Here is an 18,834-nt window from a genome sequence, read left to right as displayed (position 1 = left end):
TCTTAAAAACTTTCCTCTGGGTTTCCTAAGGATCAGGGGTGAAAAACAGCTCAGCTCGTGTCTGCTGTCAGAGTGCCAGGAGTCCTTCTGGAGAATCAGCCTCCAAAGAGATGCCCCTGTACCCCTGAGGATGAGAGAGCAGCTGCTACTAAGGGGCTAGTGAGAGCCTCTAAGGTCGAAGGTTCGGCCACGCAGCTCCTAAGAGGTGCCAGTAGACCTGAGCAGACCTGGCCAGGTCCCTCAAACAGCATAAAGTGTGAGGGGTATGTCCCCCAACAGCATCCTCAGATCCACGTGGCTCTCCTTGAGCTCCAGAGGGTGAGTTTAGAGGCAGTGGGATGAGTTTGCTGCCCTGTGCACCATGTATTGGGCAGGGAGCTAAGGAAACTCAGTTGTTTACAGGGTACTCCAAGCCACTCAAGGCCTCTGATATGTATTCAGGTGGCTTAGGAACAAGACAGAGTAGGTCTGTCATAAGAGCAAAGGACAATAGCAAAAACACACTGAAATCTCTCTGCAGAGAGCCTGTAAGCCTCATGTACCCCGGGTCCTCTCAGGATTTGGCTCCTGATGCCACCTGAGCCCCCTCACCACATCCCCAGCCCCTCCAGTCACTGACTCCCCGGCCCACCCACTGCCAAGCCTGCCCCCTCAAGAACTCCAGGGACCTCTCTCCAGCACCTGCCACCCTTCTCAACTGCTCTGTATCACTCTACCTCCTGATCACCCTCTTCAGGAGACTCTGCTTTTCTTTATGCCTCTGGTCCTGCCCTCTCAGCCCTTTTCCATCCTTCACTCTGGCTGCTTTGTAGACCTTTCCCTCCATGGCCCCTCAATCATAGGGACCCATGATATGGCCTCAGCCCTTCTCAAGGCCCAGATTTCTGGGCCCAGCGGGACCCTCAACCCGTAATGTCACCTACTGACTCTCTCAATCTCCAAAACCTAACCCTTGGACCTGATCCCTGCCCTACTTGGATGCCCTCCTCTCACTCAGACATGGGGCATAAGTAGCCCACCCACCAGTCGCCCAAGCACACCAGTTTCCCACCCAGGCAGGCTCTGTATGTCCTTTCAGACATACCTTTGCTCTTCGAGCAATGGGACCAGTCCCAGCACTGCCAGCCAGGCTGCATCTTTTGGACCATGGGCCAGAGTATGGCATTCAACGCCCTCCCCAATGGGTTCCTACTGGTGCATGCCACAAACCCAGACCCATGCTCCTGATCCATCAGAGGTGAGGCTGGACTCTCCCATGGCCACCTAGAGATCCTCTCCCCTCAGTGTCAAGACTTATGTGATGAAAAAAATAATAATAATAATACAAATTAGAAGAGAAAGATTTATGTGGTACTAACCACATTTCTAGTACTGTATTATAATCATCATGTAGACTCCCCCAACACATCTTCACAAATCCCATGAGGTACTATTATCACCCTTTACAGACAGGAAACAGCCTATACTCCTAACCTGCCTGGCCTCGTCACCTCCCCCTCCCAATACTCCTGACCCCACACTCAGAGGCACCTTCCCGCCCCGGCACTCCTCCATACCTGCCAACCCTCCCCCAGTCAACCGCTGCAGATGTGCGCCAACTCCAACCCAGGCCTGGCCCAGAGAAGAGAGGCCTCTAAGCCTGAAGGAGGGAAGGAAAGCTGTGGTTTCCAAGTAGAGGGTAGACCCCATAGCTACTCTGTTCTAGAAGGTCTGTCTGCAACAGCTGCAGCTACGACAAGCCCCAGGGCTTTCTGTTAAGGAAGAGTGGCTAGCCTCTGCCACCTGGTGGTGGTGTAGGGCAATGCAGGCCAGACTCCCTACTCCAGGATCTCCGGACCCAGACTTGGCAACACGGGCATCTGAACCCCTTACTTGGTTCCTGTTTTGTGCCTGGCACTCTCTAAGTTCTTGGCAGAGACTAACTCATTACCCTCCCTAACACCACCTGTGAAGGAGGCCCTATCACTGTCCCAGGGGGCCCAAAGGAGTCAAATGCCCTGCCCAACGTCCCACAACTCCAAATACTGAGGCTGGTTGCAAAGCCCACCCTCCGCCAAATGCTTTTTAAGACCAAGAGCCTCTCCCTCAACATGGGAGGTCTGCTAGCCTCAGTTACCTCAAGGAAGTGCTGTCCTCAACAGCTGAGAATCAGCTAGGAGGGGATGCAAGGGAAAGCTGAACCCCAAGCCCAACACCTTTGTCCAGACGCATCCTTTCCATTTCAGGGGTGAATTCTGGATGTAGCCCATGGACTTTAAATCTTGTCCCAAGACAATAACCACAGTTTTTCCAACAACTCCAGCTCTACCCCAACCTGGTCTTAGCCCCAGGCCCACAGGCCTGCCCACCATATTGCCCCTGGCCCCACTCCTAGTTCCTCCTGTGGCAGATCACCACCTCCCTTCCCTTCCCCATCCCCACGGCCAAGGTGACTCACAGCCCTGCCCAGTCACACCTGCTCTCAAGTTCCACACTCCAGCACCTTCCAGCTCACCCTAATCACACCCGGTCCGTCCCTACCCTACCTCCCAGCAGGAGCCTAAGATGGCCTATGTTGACTGCTCGCTGTTCTGCACCTCTGAGGGCTATAATTCTCAGGGGACATGGCCCCAGGGCTGCTTCCTGATTCTGGTCTCCAACCTGAGTTGACCCCTGGAGATCCCAATGGGCCCAGGACTCCTCCCCACTGACCAGGGCCGTCCTCAGGCCTGCTTCAGCATGATGGCCACAAGCCTGACGCCAGGTTCCGCACCGTCATGCTGTGGCTGCTCAGGGACACTCACGCTGGTAGTGCTGCAAGAGGCGGTGCGTCCGCACGTCCCACACCTTCACTGTGTTGTCCATGCTGGCAGCGGCGATGCACGTGCCACTGGGGTGGAAGTCCACGTAGGTGACAAAGCTGGAAAGGCAGGGGCCGCCGCATGCTGTAGGACTGTCCTGGCCCAGAACAGACCCCCCTTTCCCATCCCTGCACATCTGCTCAAGCTGTTCCCCAAACCCAAAATATCTCCCTTCTGCCCTTTTTCTTTACCAGGTGGCCAAGGGACAGCAGAGAGAGGGCAAAAACAGTGGCTAACAGTGACCGGAGGTGGACTCATCAGGGACCGAATCCCAGCGTCCACCTCTAAATACAAGTAGAGAAAGGGGTCTTCAGCCTAAACGACAGCTGACAGCTCAGGCTGTTCAGAGTCAGAGCAAGGGCCCTCATCAAAGCGATGAGGCCTGGCCCCAAAGGGCCAGTGGGACCCCAAGGCCACTGGTTGACCCATCTGCAGGAGACAGGCCAAGGGTGACACCCAGGCTGGCACCATGGCCAGCTCTTAGGAGACGCCTTTCCCTGGGGCTCCCGCCTACCTGAGGAGGGCAGAAGTTGAGGTTCATTGAGGAGACCAGAACAGGTGAGGCCCTGCTCTAATGCAGGCTCCTCCCTCTCCTGATGATGCAGCACAGTGTGAACAGCCACCAAGAACTTACAAGAACCTGACAAGCCTTTCATTTATAAACCCATCGTCATAGGTAATACACTAACATGATTTTGGGAAGTCTGGGGTCACCTTCTTTTGGATAGACAAGTCACAATCTGAGAACCATTAAGTGAAGGGAATAGAAAGGCCCCCAAGAAGCATGTCTTGAGGTTAAGCATTCATTATTTGTGGAGATGGGGATGAGGCTGAACCTTCTAGTCACATAGGAAAAAATTCAGAGGCAGAGAGCAGCAGAGACGTGGCTCCACCTCAGGCCACAGGGGTCCCTGGGTGTCTACGTCCATGCTTTTATTGAGCACCTGCAGTTAGAGGACAGGCACTGTGACTTACCCGCCATGCTCACAGTAAGAGTGGACACACTCCCGGCTAGTCTTGTCCCACAGCTTTACAGTCTTATCATCGCTGGCAGACACGATGAGCCGCCCGTCAGGGGAGAACCTGAACCAGGCAGAGCACAAGTCACACCACCACCATCCCAGAACCAGCCAAAGCTACACGCACTGCTCTGACCCTGAGGGATCCTGGGCAAGTGGCTTTCCCTCTGTGAGATAGCTAAGAATGGTACCTACCTTGTGGTAAGCAGGAGCAGCCTCCTGTGCATGAAGCCCCCAGCACTGCACGTGGCAACTTGTGTACTGACTGCTGATGCTATCAGAGTGAAGGTGGCCCAAAGCCCACCATCAGCATCGTTATCCTGTTCCCAGGTCCCCTGAGCCTACATTTGACTCTGAGAACAACCTACCAACAAAAATGTGTGGAGGTCCTGGGGACCCATCACCAAAAGCTGGCATAGGCTCAATACTTGTCTGCTGGCCTGGTCCCTCCTGTTCTCAGGAGCCTGATGGTGAGGTCTCTCTGAGCAATCCGGGACCTCCCAGGACAAAGATGGCCTGAAGAACAAGTAACTTGCATGGGGTCCCCAGGAGAATGCCACAACAGTTCCCGACCTCTGACTACCATGGTTTCCCAGTGTCCGCAGACCTCCCAACCTCCTCCTCCAGAGCACAGAGATCTCTGCTGAAAGGATCAGAATAGCTGAAAGTAGCCACATCATCCTTTAGTCATCTGGCCCCCATCACCACAGCACTGTCCCCACCACACCAAAGGGAGAGCCAGCCTCCAGAGCAGCCTCCTCAGAAGCCTCAACTCCCAACTGGCAGCTCAAGCAAAGTCAGCTTCTCAGAGGCAGATTCAGATTCCAACCTCAGCTCTGCCACTAACCCAGCATGCACCCAGAGGCAAGATACTGCACTGTTCTGAACCTCAGTGTCTTCATCTGCAAAATGGGAATGATACCCCTACCTTGCAGGGCTGCCATGAAAAGTGCAAAGAAATCGTATAGTGGTAGTAGCAATACCATTGTGTTGCTATTGCTCCTCAATAACCCCTGCTAACTTGCTTTAGGCCACATCAGCCCGGATGTCAAGGGCTCAATCATGGCTGGCAATGAACTAATTTACTTGTTAAATGTGAGCTAGAAGCTCCTCAATAATTCACAATGTAACAACTTCTTTGTTCCTATTTTACAGGTAAGGAAGCTGAGGCTCAGGAAGAAAAAAAGAGTAGCTAGTTTGCCCAAGGTCATAATACTGGAACTTGGCAGCGCCTCAGTGCCTCTCAAACCCCAGGTCCCTCCAAAGGTCTTAGGGCAGGATGATGCTCACCTGGCGCAGCGTACCCAGTTGATGTGCTGGCTTAGGGAGAACAGGAATTTCTGGCGATGAGTTGACCACACCTTAACTGTTTTGTCGTCAGAGGCCGTCACAAGAGACTGGCCATCACTGCAGAAGTGGACGCTCCTCACTGTGGCTGTGTGTGCACGAAACACGGTAGACTCGCCTTTGCTGCAGGGATGGGTATTCCAACTCAGGAAACCCGTAACAGTGACGGGAAGGTCCGTGAGCACCTCAAAGCTCTCCCCACCCCTCCCTCAGAAGCCTCTCCCAATGTCAGTGCAGGCCCACACACCAGTCTCCCTCAAGGAAGGCCAGAACCGCACCACTCACCCTGCTCACATCAGCATCAGATGGGATCCCTTCCAGAATGGCTGGGGTAAGCCCAGAATCCCTGCTGCTAACTCTAATGGGAGGGGTCTAACTGGAGCCCCAGCTTCTGATGGCACTTCTTCAGAAGTAGGGTAGATGTCCCACTGTGACAAGTCCCGAGCCAGCATGGGGACCTGAGTGTGGACAGCTCTGGCACCTGGTCCCCAGGCTCAGACAAGCCCTTCAAAGTCTGTAACTCACACATTGGGTATCCAGATCCGGACAGTCTTGTCTCGGGAGCCTGAGGCAAGCAGGTGTCCCGAAGGGGAGAAGTTCACACAGGTGACAGCATCCTTGTGGCCCGCAAAGCGGTAGGCGCGTGACTGGGGCTTCATGTGCCAGACCATGAGGCATGAGTCCATGGAGCCACTGGCTGAGAAAGTAGGGATGCTGTAACCCTCAGCTCTAGAGGGCCTTGATCCTCCAGCAGGATGACAGGGTAGGGAGACAAGAGACAGACCACACTTCCAGCATCTGCTGAGCTGGGGTTTGGAGAATCAACGGGCTGTCAGCTCTCCATGCAGCAGGCCCACATGGGAGCCAGACCAAGAGATGCCCTTCACATTTCTGCAACCCAGCAGGCCTCTGAGAAAACTCATCCCCTGTGGGGCTCCCCCGCAGTCGTACCCTAAGGGCACTAGAAAACAAGTCCTCCCAGACAACCCAATGGACCTCTTACCTTTGAGAAGGTCCAAGTCAATCAGAAACCTAGAGATCCCCAAGACAGATCAAATGACCAGTTTGCTCTTAATCTACAGTGACCAGCAACCTCTGGCAGGGGACCCTGACCATGGGAATAAAGGGAGAGCCTTGTCCACAGAAAAAAGAAAGCTGCAGCCATGACAGCTATGTATGAGCCCCCAAGAGACCAAGGAGCCACGTCACTCAGCTGCTGAACAAGAGCGGCAGGAGGGGAGTACCCAGCTCTGCTCTTCATCCTTCTCACCCTTTAACTAGATGTTCCCATATTGCTGTGGACAACAGAATGGACGATCCAAGAAAAAGGAGCCACTGTTTAGGGACATTCCACCAGCCAGATCCAACAGATGGCTGGGGTATATGCAGTGAAAAAAATCAGACCCTGGGCCTACTCTCCAAGGCTACGTGCCCTTGGCAAGGCCCCGAACTCTCTGGAGTCTCACACTCCGTATATAGAATGGAGTTCACAAAGCCCAGCACCCAGACAGCTGGTCAGCTGAAGCAAGATGCCGGTCTAGACAAAGCACCTGGGCCTTCACTGTGCCCTACTCCTCCAACACCACCCCTCTCAGGTAAAGACTCAGCCTTCTCAGATCATAATGTAGTGCTTAGGAAAAGATGTTTCCTCTTACCCAGCTGCTTCGTGTTGAGACTGAAGTCCACAGAGGTAATTGCATCTCGGTGGCCCTTAAAGTGCCTCTCCAGTGAGGGGTCCTCCTGTGGAAGAGCCAGGGTCAAATGTGTGAAACCTGGGTAAAAAAGAGGCTTACCCAGGGCCAAGACTCTTCCTAAAACAGCCAAGAGGCTGTTCAATACTCAATGCTGATCTTGTATATAGAAAAGCCTAAGGAATCCACTATTAGAAAACTATTAGAACTAATAAACTAGTTAAGCAAGGCTGCAGGATACAAGATCAATATATAAAAATCTATGTTTATTGCTGATGTGCAAAAATACAAATCTGAAGAATGATAATTCCATTTATGACCTATAAGAATAGGCTCAGTCAGTAGAGCATATGACTCTTGATCTTGGGGCTATGAGTTTGAGTCTCAAGTTGGGTATAGAGGTTACTTAAAAATAAAATCTTAAAAAAAAAATTAACAAAAAAAAGTGAAGGCTTATACAGTGAAAACTATAAAATACCTTTGAAAGAAATTTTAGAAGACCCAGGTAAATAGAAAAATATCCATGCTGAAAGTATGGAAAGCAATTTTGTTAAAATGTGCTACTCCCTAAATTGATCTACAGATTCAACAGTCCCTATCAAAATTTTAGGTGCCACTTTTTACAGAAATTGACAAGCTGATCTTAAAATTAAATAAAAATGTGAGACAGCCAGAATAGACAAAATAATCTTAACCAAAAAAATGAAAAAATAGTTGCTATAGAAAAAAAGTTCACTGTTCCTCAAAGAGTTATCAAATGACCCAGTAATTCTGGGTAAATGCCCCAAAGAACTGAAAGCATGTTCACACAAATACTTGTACACAAGCATTCATAGCAATATTATTCACAACAGCCAAAAACTGGACAGACCTAAATGTTCATTAACAGATGAATAGATAAACAAAATGTGGTCTCTTCATACAATGGAATACTATTCAGCAGTAAAAAAGGAAGTACTCTCTCTGTGACTATCATAAATAAATAAAAAAATTTTAAAAAATTAAAAAAAAAAGGAAGTACTAACACATGCTACAACATGGATGAACCCGGAAAACATGGGAAGTGAAAGATGGCAGATATAAAAGGCTACACTTTGTCTGATTCCACGTATATGAAATGTCCAAAATAGGCAAATCTACAGAAGAAATTAGTGAGGTGAGGGGGAGTGACTGTTTAGTGGGTACAGGTCTCTCTTTGGGGTGACAAAAACATTCTGGAATTAGAGTGTGATGATCGTCGCACAACACTGTGAACGAATGTACTAAACAGCGATGAATCTTACCACCTTAGAAGGTTTTATAGTATTTGAATATGTCAACAAAGCAATTTTTCTAAAAGAATCAAGAAGAGAAAATGGGGGTCTTTCAGCAACCCCCATCTCAGGAATCAGATTCCGTACCCTCAATCTCACTGTGGACTAGCCAATGAACCTAGAGGTCACCCTGGACAGGCCCCAAGGGCCAGGGCCATCGTCTCCACTCAGCCCTACGTCAAGGTAGCAGTAGTTCAGGACACTGCTTAGTAAGACATGGAGAAAACATTCCAGAGACTCTCTCCACCCAACAGCAGCTTGTCTTGGCACTTGGGAGAGTTATAGCCCTGCCATGCAAACATCTTCCCCTAACCCAAATATCGGAAACCCCAAAGAAGCATTTTGGGCAGACCAGGGAGCCCAGCAAACCTCCTCTTGGAAAAAAAAAAAAAAAAAAAAAAAGTCCTTGGAGGCAGAGCAAGTCCATTGCCACCCTAGAGAGCTGTAACCAGAACAAAGGCCCCCATGGCCCTGCGCCCAGCTCCACCCCCAACACACCTGCCTAAGTGCCCCTTTCAACAGAAAGGGAGTGGTGACTGAGGGAGGGCCCCCAAGAGAGCAGCAACTGCCTCCCCTGAACCTCTTGGGAGAAGATAGTGCCCACCTCTAGGCTCAGTGGGCAGAAGCAAGTTCAGATCCACCGCTGACCAGGCGGCCCCTGAAGCCTCCCCACACCCTTTCCACCTCCTCATCCCACTGGGCTCTGTGCTTCCTCACCCCAGAGGTGGTTGATATTTCGAAGCAAGTGGGGAGGGACTTATGGGAAGGGCCCTAGATTAGGGGTCAAAAAGCCTACATTTTGGCCCTCTGCTCGAGTCCCCACACGCCTAAGGGTGCCAGCAGGCACCACCCGGTCTTTCTGACTCTCGACACTGCCCAAAGGCGAGACCTGTTTAAACACTCTCTCAGGAAAAGAAAAAAAGGGGGGGGGGGGGTTGGAGTGCTTCGCTCTGGAGGAACCTGGAATTCAGGGCGCCAGGCCCAGATCACACTGCAGACCGGCGCTGTCCCGCCCGAGCAAGGTGGACGCTCACCACGCCCCCACCCAGCCTCCCACTGCTCAGGACCGCCAGGCTGAGGCCAGGGAGGCCCGACGCTGGCCGCTGGCCCGACCTCCCGTCGGAACACACTAGTACTACCGTCTCCTCCGCGAGGATGCAGACCCTGGGAGCAGGGACTGGCTGGCCCGCCCCGGTGGCCGGCAAAGGCTCTGGCTCCAGGAGGCGCCCACTAGGCTTCTCGACCCAGCGCCCCCTGCACAGACGGTACCCCGGGGCTGGGGAAGACCGGCTCGGAACCCGGCGTCCCACATGCTCCCCTCGCAGCCATCGCCCCGGGCAGGCGCCCACCCCGCGGGGAGACCGCCCGCAGGCACTTACAGGGCAAGGCGCAGCCATGGCGGGCCCGGGGCGCCCAAGGCGCCGGAGAAGTCGGCGTAGGCCGTTGCTGCCCGTTCAGTTTCCGCGCCCCCCAACCGCCGCCAATAGCAACGCGGGTCGCGTCGCCACGCCCCGCCCACGGCGGTTAAAGGAGACGCAGCGCCTCAGCTTTCTGTCTCCCGGCCGGAAGCAGAGCGGTGTGGTCTGTTTCAAAGCCTCGGCGCGCAGCTCCACCAGGCCAAGCAGCCCGACGGAGGCTGCCGCCAGAGGTCTCTGCCCACTGTCACTAATCCCCTGGGAAATTAAAAAAAAAAAAAAAAAAAACAGGATGTGGGGTTCACTCCGCCGGCCCGTAGCCCGGTTTACGAGGCGGCGAGCAAAGCCTTCTGGGAAATGCAGTTTCAAGACGGCCGCCACCTTGTGTCTGCAGGAAAGTGGAACTACTTTTCCCGAGATCCCTTGAGGGCGGGCGGGTGATTAACCACCGGTAGGAAAGGCGTCAAGGATCCCGGAAGTGCAGGACACGTGGGTCATTGTATACGTGCTCTCTTAAAGGGCCCTTGAAACCGGGTGTTCGCCCAATACCTTAAGAGCCAATTAGTCGCCCCTCAGAGAGTCTTTAAATGGTTCACTCCTCCTAATTTAAAACAAGTGTCCATTTAAAAGAGCGGTAGTCACTTGGAATTACACCTACGGGCGGAGAAATCTAGGTTCTAATCTGTTATTGTCCTGCTTCCTTGTGTGACCTTGGGCGGGGGGGAGGGGGGGGGGCGGGAAGCACCTCTGCTTGCACCTTAGTTTACCCATTTGTAATACAAGGGAGTGTGAGGCAGCCTGGTCTTCTCAGACCCCTCAGTCCTGAGAAGCTGTTATAAGTTACATGTTTAAAAGAGGAGACATTTCTAGGTATGTTTCTTGAGACAAGGGAGACAAAAGCAAAATTAAACTCTTTGGACGACCTCAAATCAAAAGCTTCTACAGGGCAAAGAAAATAATTAGCAAAGCCGAAAGACAACCTACTGAATGGGAGAACATATTTGCAAATGACATATCTGATAAAGGGTTAGTGTCCAAAATATATAAGGAACTTCTATAATTCAACGTCAAAAATTCAAATAATCCAATTAAAAGTGAGCAGAAGACATGGACAGTTCTCCAGAGAGGACATCCAGATGGCCATCAGACACATGAAAAGATGCTCCACATCACTCACCCTCAGGGAAATGCAAATTGAAGCCACCATGAGATGCCACCTCACAACTGTCAGAATGGCTAAAACCAAAAACACAGGTAGCAAGTGTTGGCAAGGATGTAGAGAAAAATGAACCCTCGTGCACTGCTGATGGGAATGCAAACTGGTGCAGCCACTGTGGAAAACTGTATGAAGTTTTATCAAAAAATTCAAAATGGAACTACCGTATGATCTAGTAATTCCACTACCAGATAGTTACCCAAAGAATAGGAAAACACTAATTCAAAAAGATATATGCCCCTCCATGTTTATTGCAGCATTATTTACAATAGCCAAATTGTGGAAGCAACCCAAGTGTCCATCAGTAGATGAATGGGTAAAAAAAGATTATATATACATTATATATATATATATATATACATATATAATATACATATATAATATACATATATAATGAAATATTACTCAGCCATAAAAAAGAATGAAATCTTACCATTTGCAACAACATAGTTTTGAATGAATGAATCTAAGGAGTATAATGTTAGGTGAAGTAAGCCAGAGAAAGACAAATACCATATGAGCTCACTCATATGTGGAATTTAAGAAACAAAACAAATGAACCAAGAAAAAAAGAGACAACCCAAAAAACAGATTCTTAACTATATAGAGAACAAACTGATGGTTACCTGAGAGGAGGTGGGTAGGGAGATGGGTGAAATAGGTAAAGGGGATTGAGAGCACACTTACCATGATGAGCTCTGATAATGTATAAAACTGTTGAATCACTATAGCATACACCTGAAACCCCTATAACTCTGTATGCTAACTAAACTGAAATTAAAATTAAAAACAAAATAAAATAAAAAGGAGACATTCTAAGGGCTTGGCCACCAGAGGCCATCCCTGCTCACTTTATGCTGTCAGAAAGTCCAGGCTGTCCTTGTCCAGACCTTCTACCCTGTCTCTGGGCATCTTCCCAATCTGGAACTGACCTGGACCGGATGTTTTGCAATATTCAGAAACCTTCTGTCATCTCCCTGGACAGGCTAGTTTGGCCAGACTCCAATACTGATTAGGATCTGGCCAGGCCCTGAGGTTTCTCACTGCATCCTGAGTCCTAAGATGGTGTCTATGTAGACCTCTAAACCAGAGCATATTCAGAAACTGGCACATGTGGGTAGCTGGCATGTAGAGGAGTGGGTCTCTGCTTTGGGCCTGGAAAGTCTGGGGCTAGACAGAAGAAACAGATATATATTTAATCCCATCTTCACTGTGATTTGGCATAGAATTGGTATTTTTGTTTTGTTTTGTTTTTTTTGCATTACAAATGTTCAGGCTCATTTAACTCAGGCACTGAAGTTCTCCTTAAAACAAGTATTACATCATTCACACACCCCAAAATTGTTCAACACTGTTCAAAGGATGATTTTCAAGTCTTCCCACCAACATTCACAACTTATTCAGCTATTCTTTTGCCTGCTGTCCAAATACTTAAAGTGAAAAACTTAAAGAAAAAAAATTAAATATGGAAAAATGTATTCATTAAACTTAGAGTTTTTTTATTGTTGTTATTGGTAGTGTTTTTGGTTTTGGTTTTGTTTTATTTGTGTAATTTTAACTATGGAACACCCCTGGCCTATAGGAGCTTATAATCTACAAAACAGAATTGAGAGAAACCCTTCTGTAAAATGATTTTCAAATGTCAAGCTCACTCAAAGTAACAGCACTGGAAGATTTTACTCTCCCTAGTCTTTCCAGATCCCACTACCTTCTATCCTTACCCATCAGAAGAGGAGCTGGAGATGCCCCATGCCCCACCCACTCTTCCTCATTTATTCTCCAAATATTGCAGCACCACATTCTGCCAACACCACAGAGACAGGCCAAGATCCACCACTAACACAACCTGCATAAATCAAGATTGGTGCCTCCACCTTCTGACTGAGCAGTCCCCACCCTGTGCCACCTCCATCAGATTGGGCTCCATTTTTATCTAAGTCCCTCATGTTGGGGATGCACATGCTCAATATTGGAAGAAACAACATTGTTGGCCTTAATGTTGGGCAGACCTCCATGTTGAGGGGGGCTGGAAGGGAGCTCCTTTTCAAGCCCCCTTGTGGCAGGAATATTTCTATCCTGGTATAAAGCCGATGGGTAGGCACCCCTGCAAGAGTCTCTCCCCCTGTCATCACTCCCAGACCCCCTGCCCCAGAGCCAGTGCCATCTCAGGATGAGACAGAGAAAGAAGGAAGAAAGGCAGGGATCACACCCACCCACATAGCGCAACTCAACCTGTGCCTAGAAAGCCCCGTTATTTCTGTCACTCAGCCCTGCATTATGGCCTGGGCTTGAAACTCTGAGCATGGCAGGCAGATGTACACATCTTGAGATAAGCCCAGGCCCTGCCATCTCTAAGCTGGGTGATCTAGCAGGAGTCACACTATATCTCTGAGCCTCCACGTCCTTTACTATAAAATAATCATAACATATCTGCCCAATGGGGGAGGAAGGATTCCATGAGCCATTAATTTATATCAAAGCTTGATATTGAGCTGCCACTTAATGCATTTGACTTTTTGCTATGACCTCAGTCACATCACATACCTCCTCTGCTCCAACTATCTAGCAGATACCTCTCTGTCTCTGCTCCCACCTCTCTCCCCTAGCTGCCTCTGCTCTGGCCACATTGGCCTTCTTGCTGTTCTTGAATAACAATGTGTCAGGCACACTCCTATCTTAGGATTTTGCATTGGCTATTGTCCCTGTGTCCACTTGGCTCAAGCATCATTCCCATCAGGACTTTGTTCATCTACCTCCTTCTTGGTGTGGCTTTCCCTGGCCATCCCACTTAAAATGCCAACCTGCCTTCCCTGTCTCTGCTTTACTTTCCACCAGTGACATTGCCATTTGACACACTTGACTTATTGGTGTTATCTTCCCCCTCTTAGAACATCAGATCCAGGGAAAGAATGTGACTATATTCTGTACCCAGCACAGAGCACAGACAGAGTGGGGTCACAGTAAATATCTGCCAAACAAATAAGCAAATCATGACAAGATTCATGAGTGGTTATAGAGCCTGTGACAGTCAGGACTTGTTCTCAGTGGGAGAGAAGGGGAAGGGATTAGGGTAATCAGGAAAAGCTTTCTGTGAGGTCAGGGAAACCAGAGCTTCAGAGCACAAATGGGACCTAGGTATACAGGAGGGGGGTGGGGCACAATTCCAGTGCAGGGAACAGACTAGACAAAATCTGATGGCAGGATTGAATGGGAAGCATCTGGAGAGCAAAGATAAAGCAGGTGGGCTCAGAAGTGAGGCTAGATTATAAAGTCACAAACATTGCCAAGAGTCGTGGGAATCAGTCTCAGTGGGTCAGAGGGCTGGCCACACACCCCCTCTCAGAACTGAGGGTTGCCAAAAGAAACCTCTCACAGATGAGGCTATGGTCTCAGGACTGCGTGTTGTGGAAGTGATCCCTGCAGGAAGGAAGTCACACTGCAATTCTGGGCCTGAGTCATATCTACTGGGGAAATGGTGTGCCCCTACAGGGCAAACTTCTCTAAAGACAGGTTATACCCCAAAGCAAGGAGGAGTCTAAGGGGCCACAAACCTTCATCTTTGCTCAGCCCTGCTCCTCCATCCAACCATGTTGGCCACTCTGGTAAAAAGCCCACATTGGTGGGAACACTGGGGAGTCCCTCTGGGCGAGTGTCCACCTTGAGCCTGTTCTTCCATATTGCAAACAGTGAATGGCATGGCTAGAGTTGCTATGGCAATTCCTGGGGGTGGGGATGGCAATGCACCTGGAACTAGTTTCCAGGAGGTGTAAAGAAACAGAGCTAGTTGGTAGCCACACCACACCATCCATTCAAGTCAGATGGGGAAGCCTCTATGTGCTGAGTCCTTCTAGCCACATCCCATTTGTATGACCAATGTCCTCCCTCCCATAACCACAAGCAACACCTTGGAAGGTGCTGGGCTTTCCTTTCATATTGTTCAGGGTAAAGGGAAGAGTCCAGAAAAGCCCAGCTGTGATAGAACAAACCGCACAAAGCTCAGGCCCCATGACCTTGTACAGGAGGGCTGGGGTGGGGTGCAAATGCCATAAAAGGTATGAACTCAAACCTGAGAACTTTCCTGGTAGATAATTCAGACAGGGCTTCAGAGCATCAATATTCAGCCCTGGCTGCTGTTTAGAATCTCTGCACGTGGAGACAGCACCAGCGTCTTAAGTTCCCCAGATGAGTCCATTAGGCTAAGGTTGCTCTAAACCAGAGTGACTGAGAGAACTTTCTATGGTTATGGAAATGTTCTACAGCTGCACTAATACAGTAGCCGTTGGTTACACGTGACTGTCGAACACCTGAAATGTGGCTACTGTGCCTAAAGAACTGAATTTTAAAATTTATCTAATTTCCATTCATTTAAATTTGACAGCCATATGTGCCCAGTGGCTGCCGTGTTGGATAGCACAACCTTAGACTACAATTTGGCTCTGTGGTCTTAGGCAAGTCACTGAGCCTCTCAGACTTCAGTCTTCTGGTGAGGCTGTGAGAAACAGAGGCCAGTCCACAGCAGCCAAGGCAATGCTTTGTCCCTGTACCCCTCTGCCCAGCTGCAGGGGAGAACAGAGAAAATCCGTTGGAGGTGGGAGGTGGTTGGAGATACCAGCCCAACCCCAGTGATGTGGAGCAAGAAAGGAGGATGCAGGCCACAACCATGTGGGCCCCATAGCAGGACTTTGCCAGCTGCTCCCAGAGCATTTGGAGTGAGAAAATGGGGCTGAGGGCCTGAGAATCAGGGTAATTGGATTTCCCTCCTTCAAGGAATCCTGAATTGTGGTGCAGTGAACCAGCCTAGAAAGGGTCAGCACTAAAGTCCATGATAGCCACATGAAGTCACTAAACACCAAATGCCACATGAAGTCTTCGTCCCAACCCCAGGAGTGATGCAACCTTCTGTACATTTTACTGATGAAGAAACTGAGGCACAGAGTTAGTAAGTGGGGAGCCAGGATTAGAACCCAAGTCTGCGGGGATCTCTGGGTGGCTCAGTGGTTTAGCGCCTGCCTTCGGCCCAGGGTGTGATCCTGGGGTCATGGGATCGAGTCCCGCATTGGGCTTGCTGCATGGAGCCTGCTTCTCTCTGCCTGTGCCTCTGCCTCTCTTTCTCTCTCTCTCTCTCTCTCTCTCTCTCTCATGAATAAATAGATAAAAATCTTAAAAAAAAAAAAGAACCCAAGTCTGTGTTCTGCACAGACTGCACAGTCTGAACCTTTAATTCTAACACATATTGGAAAAAGAACTAAGAACTCTTAAATAGTTTGGGCCCCAGTAGAACTCAAAAGGGCTTCAAGACTTTCACTGCAGGGCACCTGGGTGGCTCAATCAGTTGTGTCCTACTTGATTTCAGCTTAGAACAGGATCTCAGGGTTGTGAGATCGAACCCTGTGTCAGGCTCCATGCTGGCCATGAGATGGTGGCCAAAAGTGTCCCACAGTGGCCAACCCCACACTAGAAAGTCTTCTGTTGTCTTGTATTTTATCTGAAATAGGCAAGTAAGTTTAGCATTTGCTTCTCTTTAAATATCTTTTTAATGAAAAATTAATGTTTTAATGGTGGACCAGTTAACCCCAAGCCATGCTGGTATTCGGGAATATGCCCCACATTATGCTGCAGTTTCATGTTCCCCCTCCACCATCCATCAGTGTGAGAAGCAACCAGTCATCAAACGAGGTGAGCCTGCTCATAGGGCCTAGTGCTCAGGGTTTCCAGAATACAGGGTGCATCTGGCTTAAATGCCTATTTCTAGGCCAGCACTAGAGTCTGACTCCATGGGTCCAGGTAATTCTTACGTGATGGTCTTGGTACCTCACCAAGGGGCCCTGGGCACACTAGGGGCCTGGGCAGCCCTGCCCTGCCCTCAACGGGAGCTCTCACTCATCTATGAGGTTCTGGCCAGGGACCCAAGACTAGACAAGGCTCAACGATAACCCTAGCTTGCTCTGTGGTCCTATCTCAGGCTCAGTTTCCCCATTGTCCAATAAGGAGATCCATAGGGAACTTCTATAGCCCTTCTGGTCTCAATGAGTGTATGCGGTTGGGCAGACTTACTGAAGAAAGTGGCTGAAGGCACCAGGCCTCCTTTGTCTCCCCTTCTTCATCATGCCACACTGGTGTCCCACACTCCCAGCTCAGGCCCCCGTGGGTCTTCCCTCTGCCCAGCTTGCCCTTCCCTGAGATCATGGTTTGTCTCAGGCATGGCCCTTCAGGCCTCAGCCTGAACATTGACTCCTCAGAGGCACCTCTTCTGGCTCTCTTCTCCCTCCATCCTTCTCATGCTTATGTGCCATTACTTTCTCATGCATCTCTCCCTGGACTGTGAGCTCCAGGAGAGCAGGAACCTGCCCCTGCTGATCACGAGGGGATGCTGGGCACTCATCCCTGGCCTGACACAGGGAAAGATCACCTAGACTTTGACAATTCAGCTCCTGGAGTCACTGGGTCCGAGAAACACCAGGAAATCCCTTCAAGGGCCTCAGAGATGTTCAGCCTCTGGGAGGGGCTTTCTATCAGATTGTGATCAGGCAATTCAATTCTACAAGCATCTGTGAAGTGCCACTATGTGCCTAGCCCTATTCTGGCATCACCGCATTACAGAGGGTCAGGCGTATAGCAGCAGCCCCCATGCCTGACTCATTGGGGCAGTCAGGGAAGGAGCCATCAAGCAGGCTGAGCCCAGTGAATGTCCTCCCACGGGTTCCAGCTCAGCACTGAGGGGTCCCTCTGTTGACAAGATGGGGGACTTCTAGGAGGAGACATGTGGGGAAGGGGACTTGAAGAACAAATAGGTCTTCCACAGGGAAATGGTATCCCAGGCCCCAGGAGAGGAAGGTATGGGATGGAAGAGATACAAATACACAGCTCCTCCAGAGAGGGCAGTGGCAGGTGGGCAGTGACAGGCCTGCCTGGTGTGGACTCATCTCCACTGCAGAGCTGACCACCCATCTGCTCCCCTGCTCCTTGGAGATTGGCTCCTCCCATCCCAGCTGCCAAGAGCCAAAAAGTTCATCCAGGTGACAAAGGTCTCCTGTGGTGAGTCATCCGTGGGTCCCAGGTAGGTTCCCCCTGCATAGATTACTCACATGTTCAGGGCCAGAGTAGCCACCCTGTGCAGGGGAGCCCCACGGAAGGGCCGGGGCTTGTCTTCTGTTCCTGGTGGTGAGGGAAAAGGGGTTTGGCATAGATGAGAGATGATGACACTTGTCAGGCAGTATTCCCCAGGGCTTGCCATGTAATCCTTCAGTTTAAACCCATCCATGGCTCCCGGGGCCCTCAGAAGAAGGCCAGGTTCCCCATAACCCATCTGCCTGCCCCTGCTCCAGCCTTGCCTCGCATCCCACCCCACCTCATGGGCCAGACCTTCCCACCCTTGTGCCTGGTCTATTCTGTTCCCTCTGCTTGGGAGTCCCCTGTCTTCAGCCTCTCAGGGCAAATCCTACCCCCTACCCTTGGTTTAAGTGCCCCCATCCTCTATGAGCAGAACGAACAGCCACCTCTCCTCGGGGGGCCCCCATGGGGCTCAGGCTGCTCAAACTCCCTCAGGCCAGATCTTCCACTTCGATAGCCACTGGAGGGAAGGTCTTGTCAGTTGGTTCTGGTCCCCTTTCTAGCACAGGGTGCATAGCTGCGTGTGCCTGTGTCTGCGTTGTGACTGAGGACGCATGCGTGTGTCTGTGTGTTTAAGTGCATCTGTACCTGCATGCGTATGTATGTGTGTCTGGGTATGACTGACCATGTGCCTGGTGGTGTCACTGAGTGCTTCTGTGTGCTTGAATGTGTGTGTGCATCTGAGTGAGACTCTATGCATGTACTTTTGTCTGCATATCTTAGTTTAGGTTCTTCCAAAAGCTGACCCTGAGGAAAGATTCAGGGGTACCTCATTTATTTGGGAGGTGATTCTGGGAAATAGCTGTAGAGAGAAGGAAAGTGAGACAGAGAAGGGAAAGCAGCCAGTTGAGGGTGTGTTGTTAAGCAAGTGACCACTGAAGGT

At 50.3% G+C, this 18,834-nt stretch overlaps 1 protein-coding gene across 1 annotated transcript in view; it reads right to left on the bottom strand.

The window, feature by feature from the left end:
* Positions 1–9,892, bottom strand: part of POC1A (POC1 centriolar protein A) — a 67,197-nt gene extending 57,305 nt beyond the window's left edge. The window contains 6 exon segments of the mRNA XM_025456066.3: positions 2,784–2,899; positions 3,816–3,923; positions 5,150–5,329; positions 5,732–5,903; positions 6,862–6,946; positions 9,590–9,892. Of these exon segments, the coding sequence (XP_025311851.1) occupies positions 2,784–2,899; positions 3,816–3,923; positions 5,150–5,329; positions 5,732–5,903; positions 6,862–6,946; positions 9,590–9,607 (679 nt within the window). The 5' untranslated portion in view covers positions 9,608–9,892.
* Positions 9,893–18,834: the final 8,942 nt, after the last annotated feature.

This window comes from Canis lupus, chromosome 20 (assembly GCF_003254725.2).
Source record: "Canis lupus dingo isolate Sandy chromosome 20, ASM325472v2, whole genome shotgun sequence".
Lineage (NCBI taxonomy): Eukaryota > Metazoa > Chordata > Mammalia > Carnivora > Canidae > Canis > Canis lupus.
This window is presented reverse-complemented; position numbering and strand designations above follow the sequence as displayed.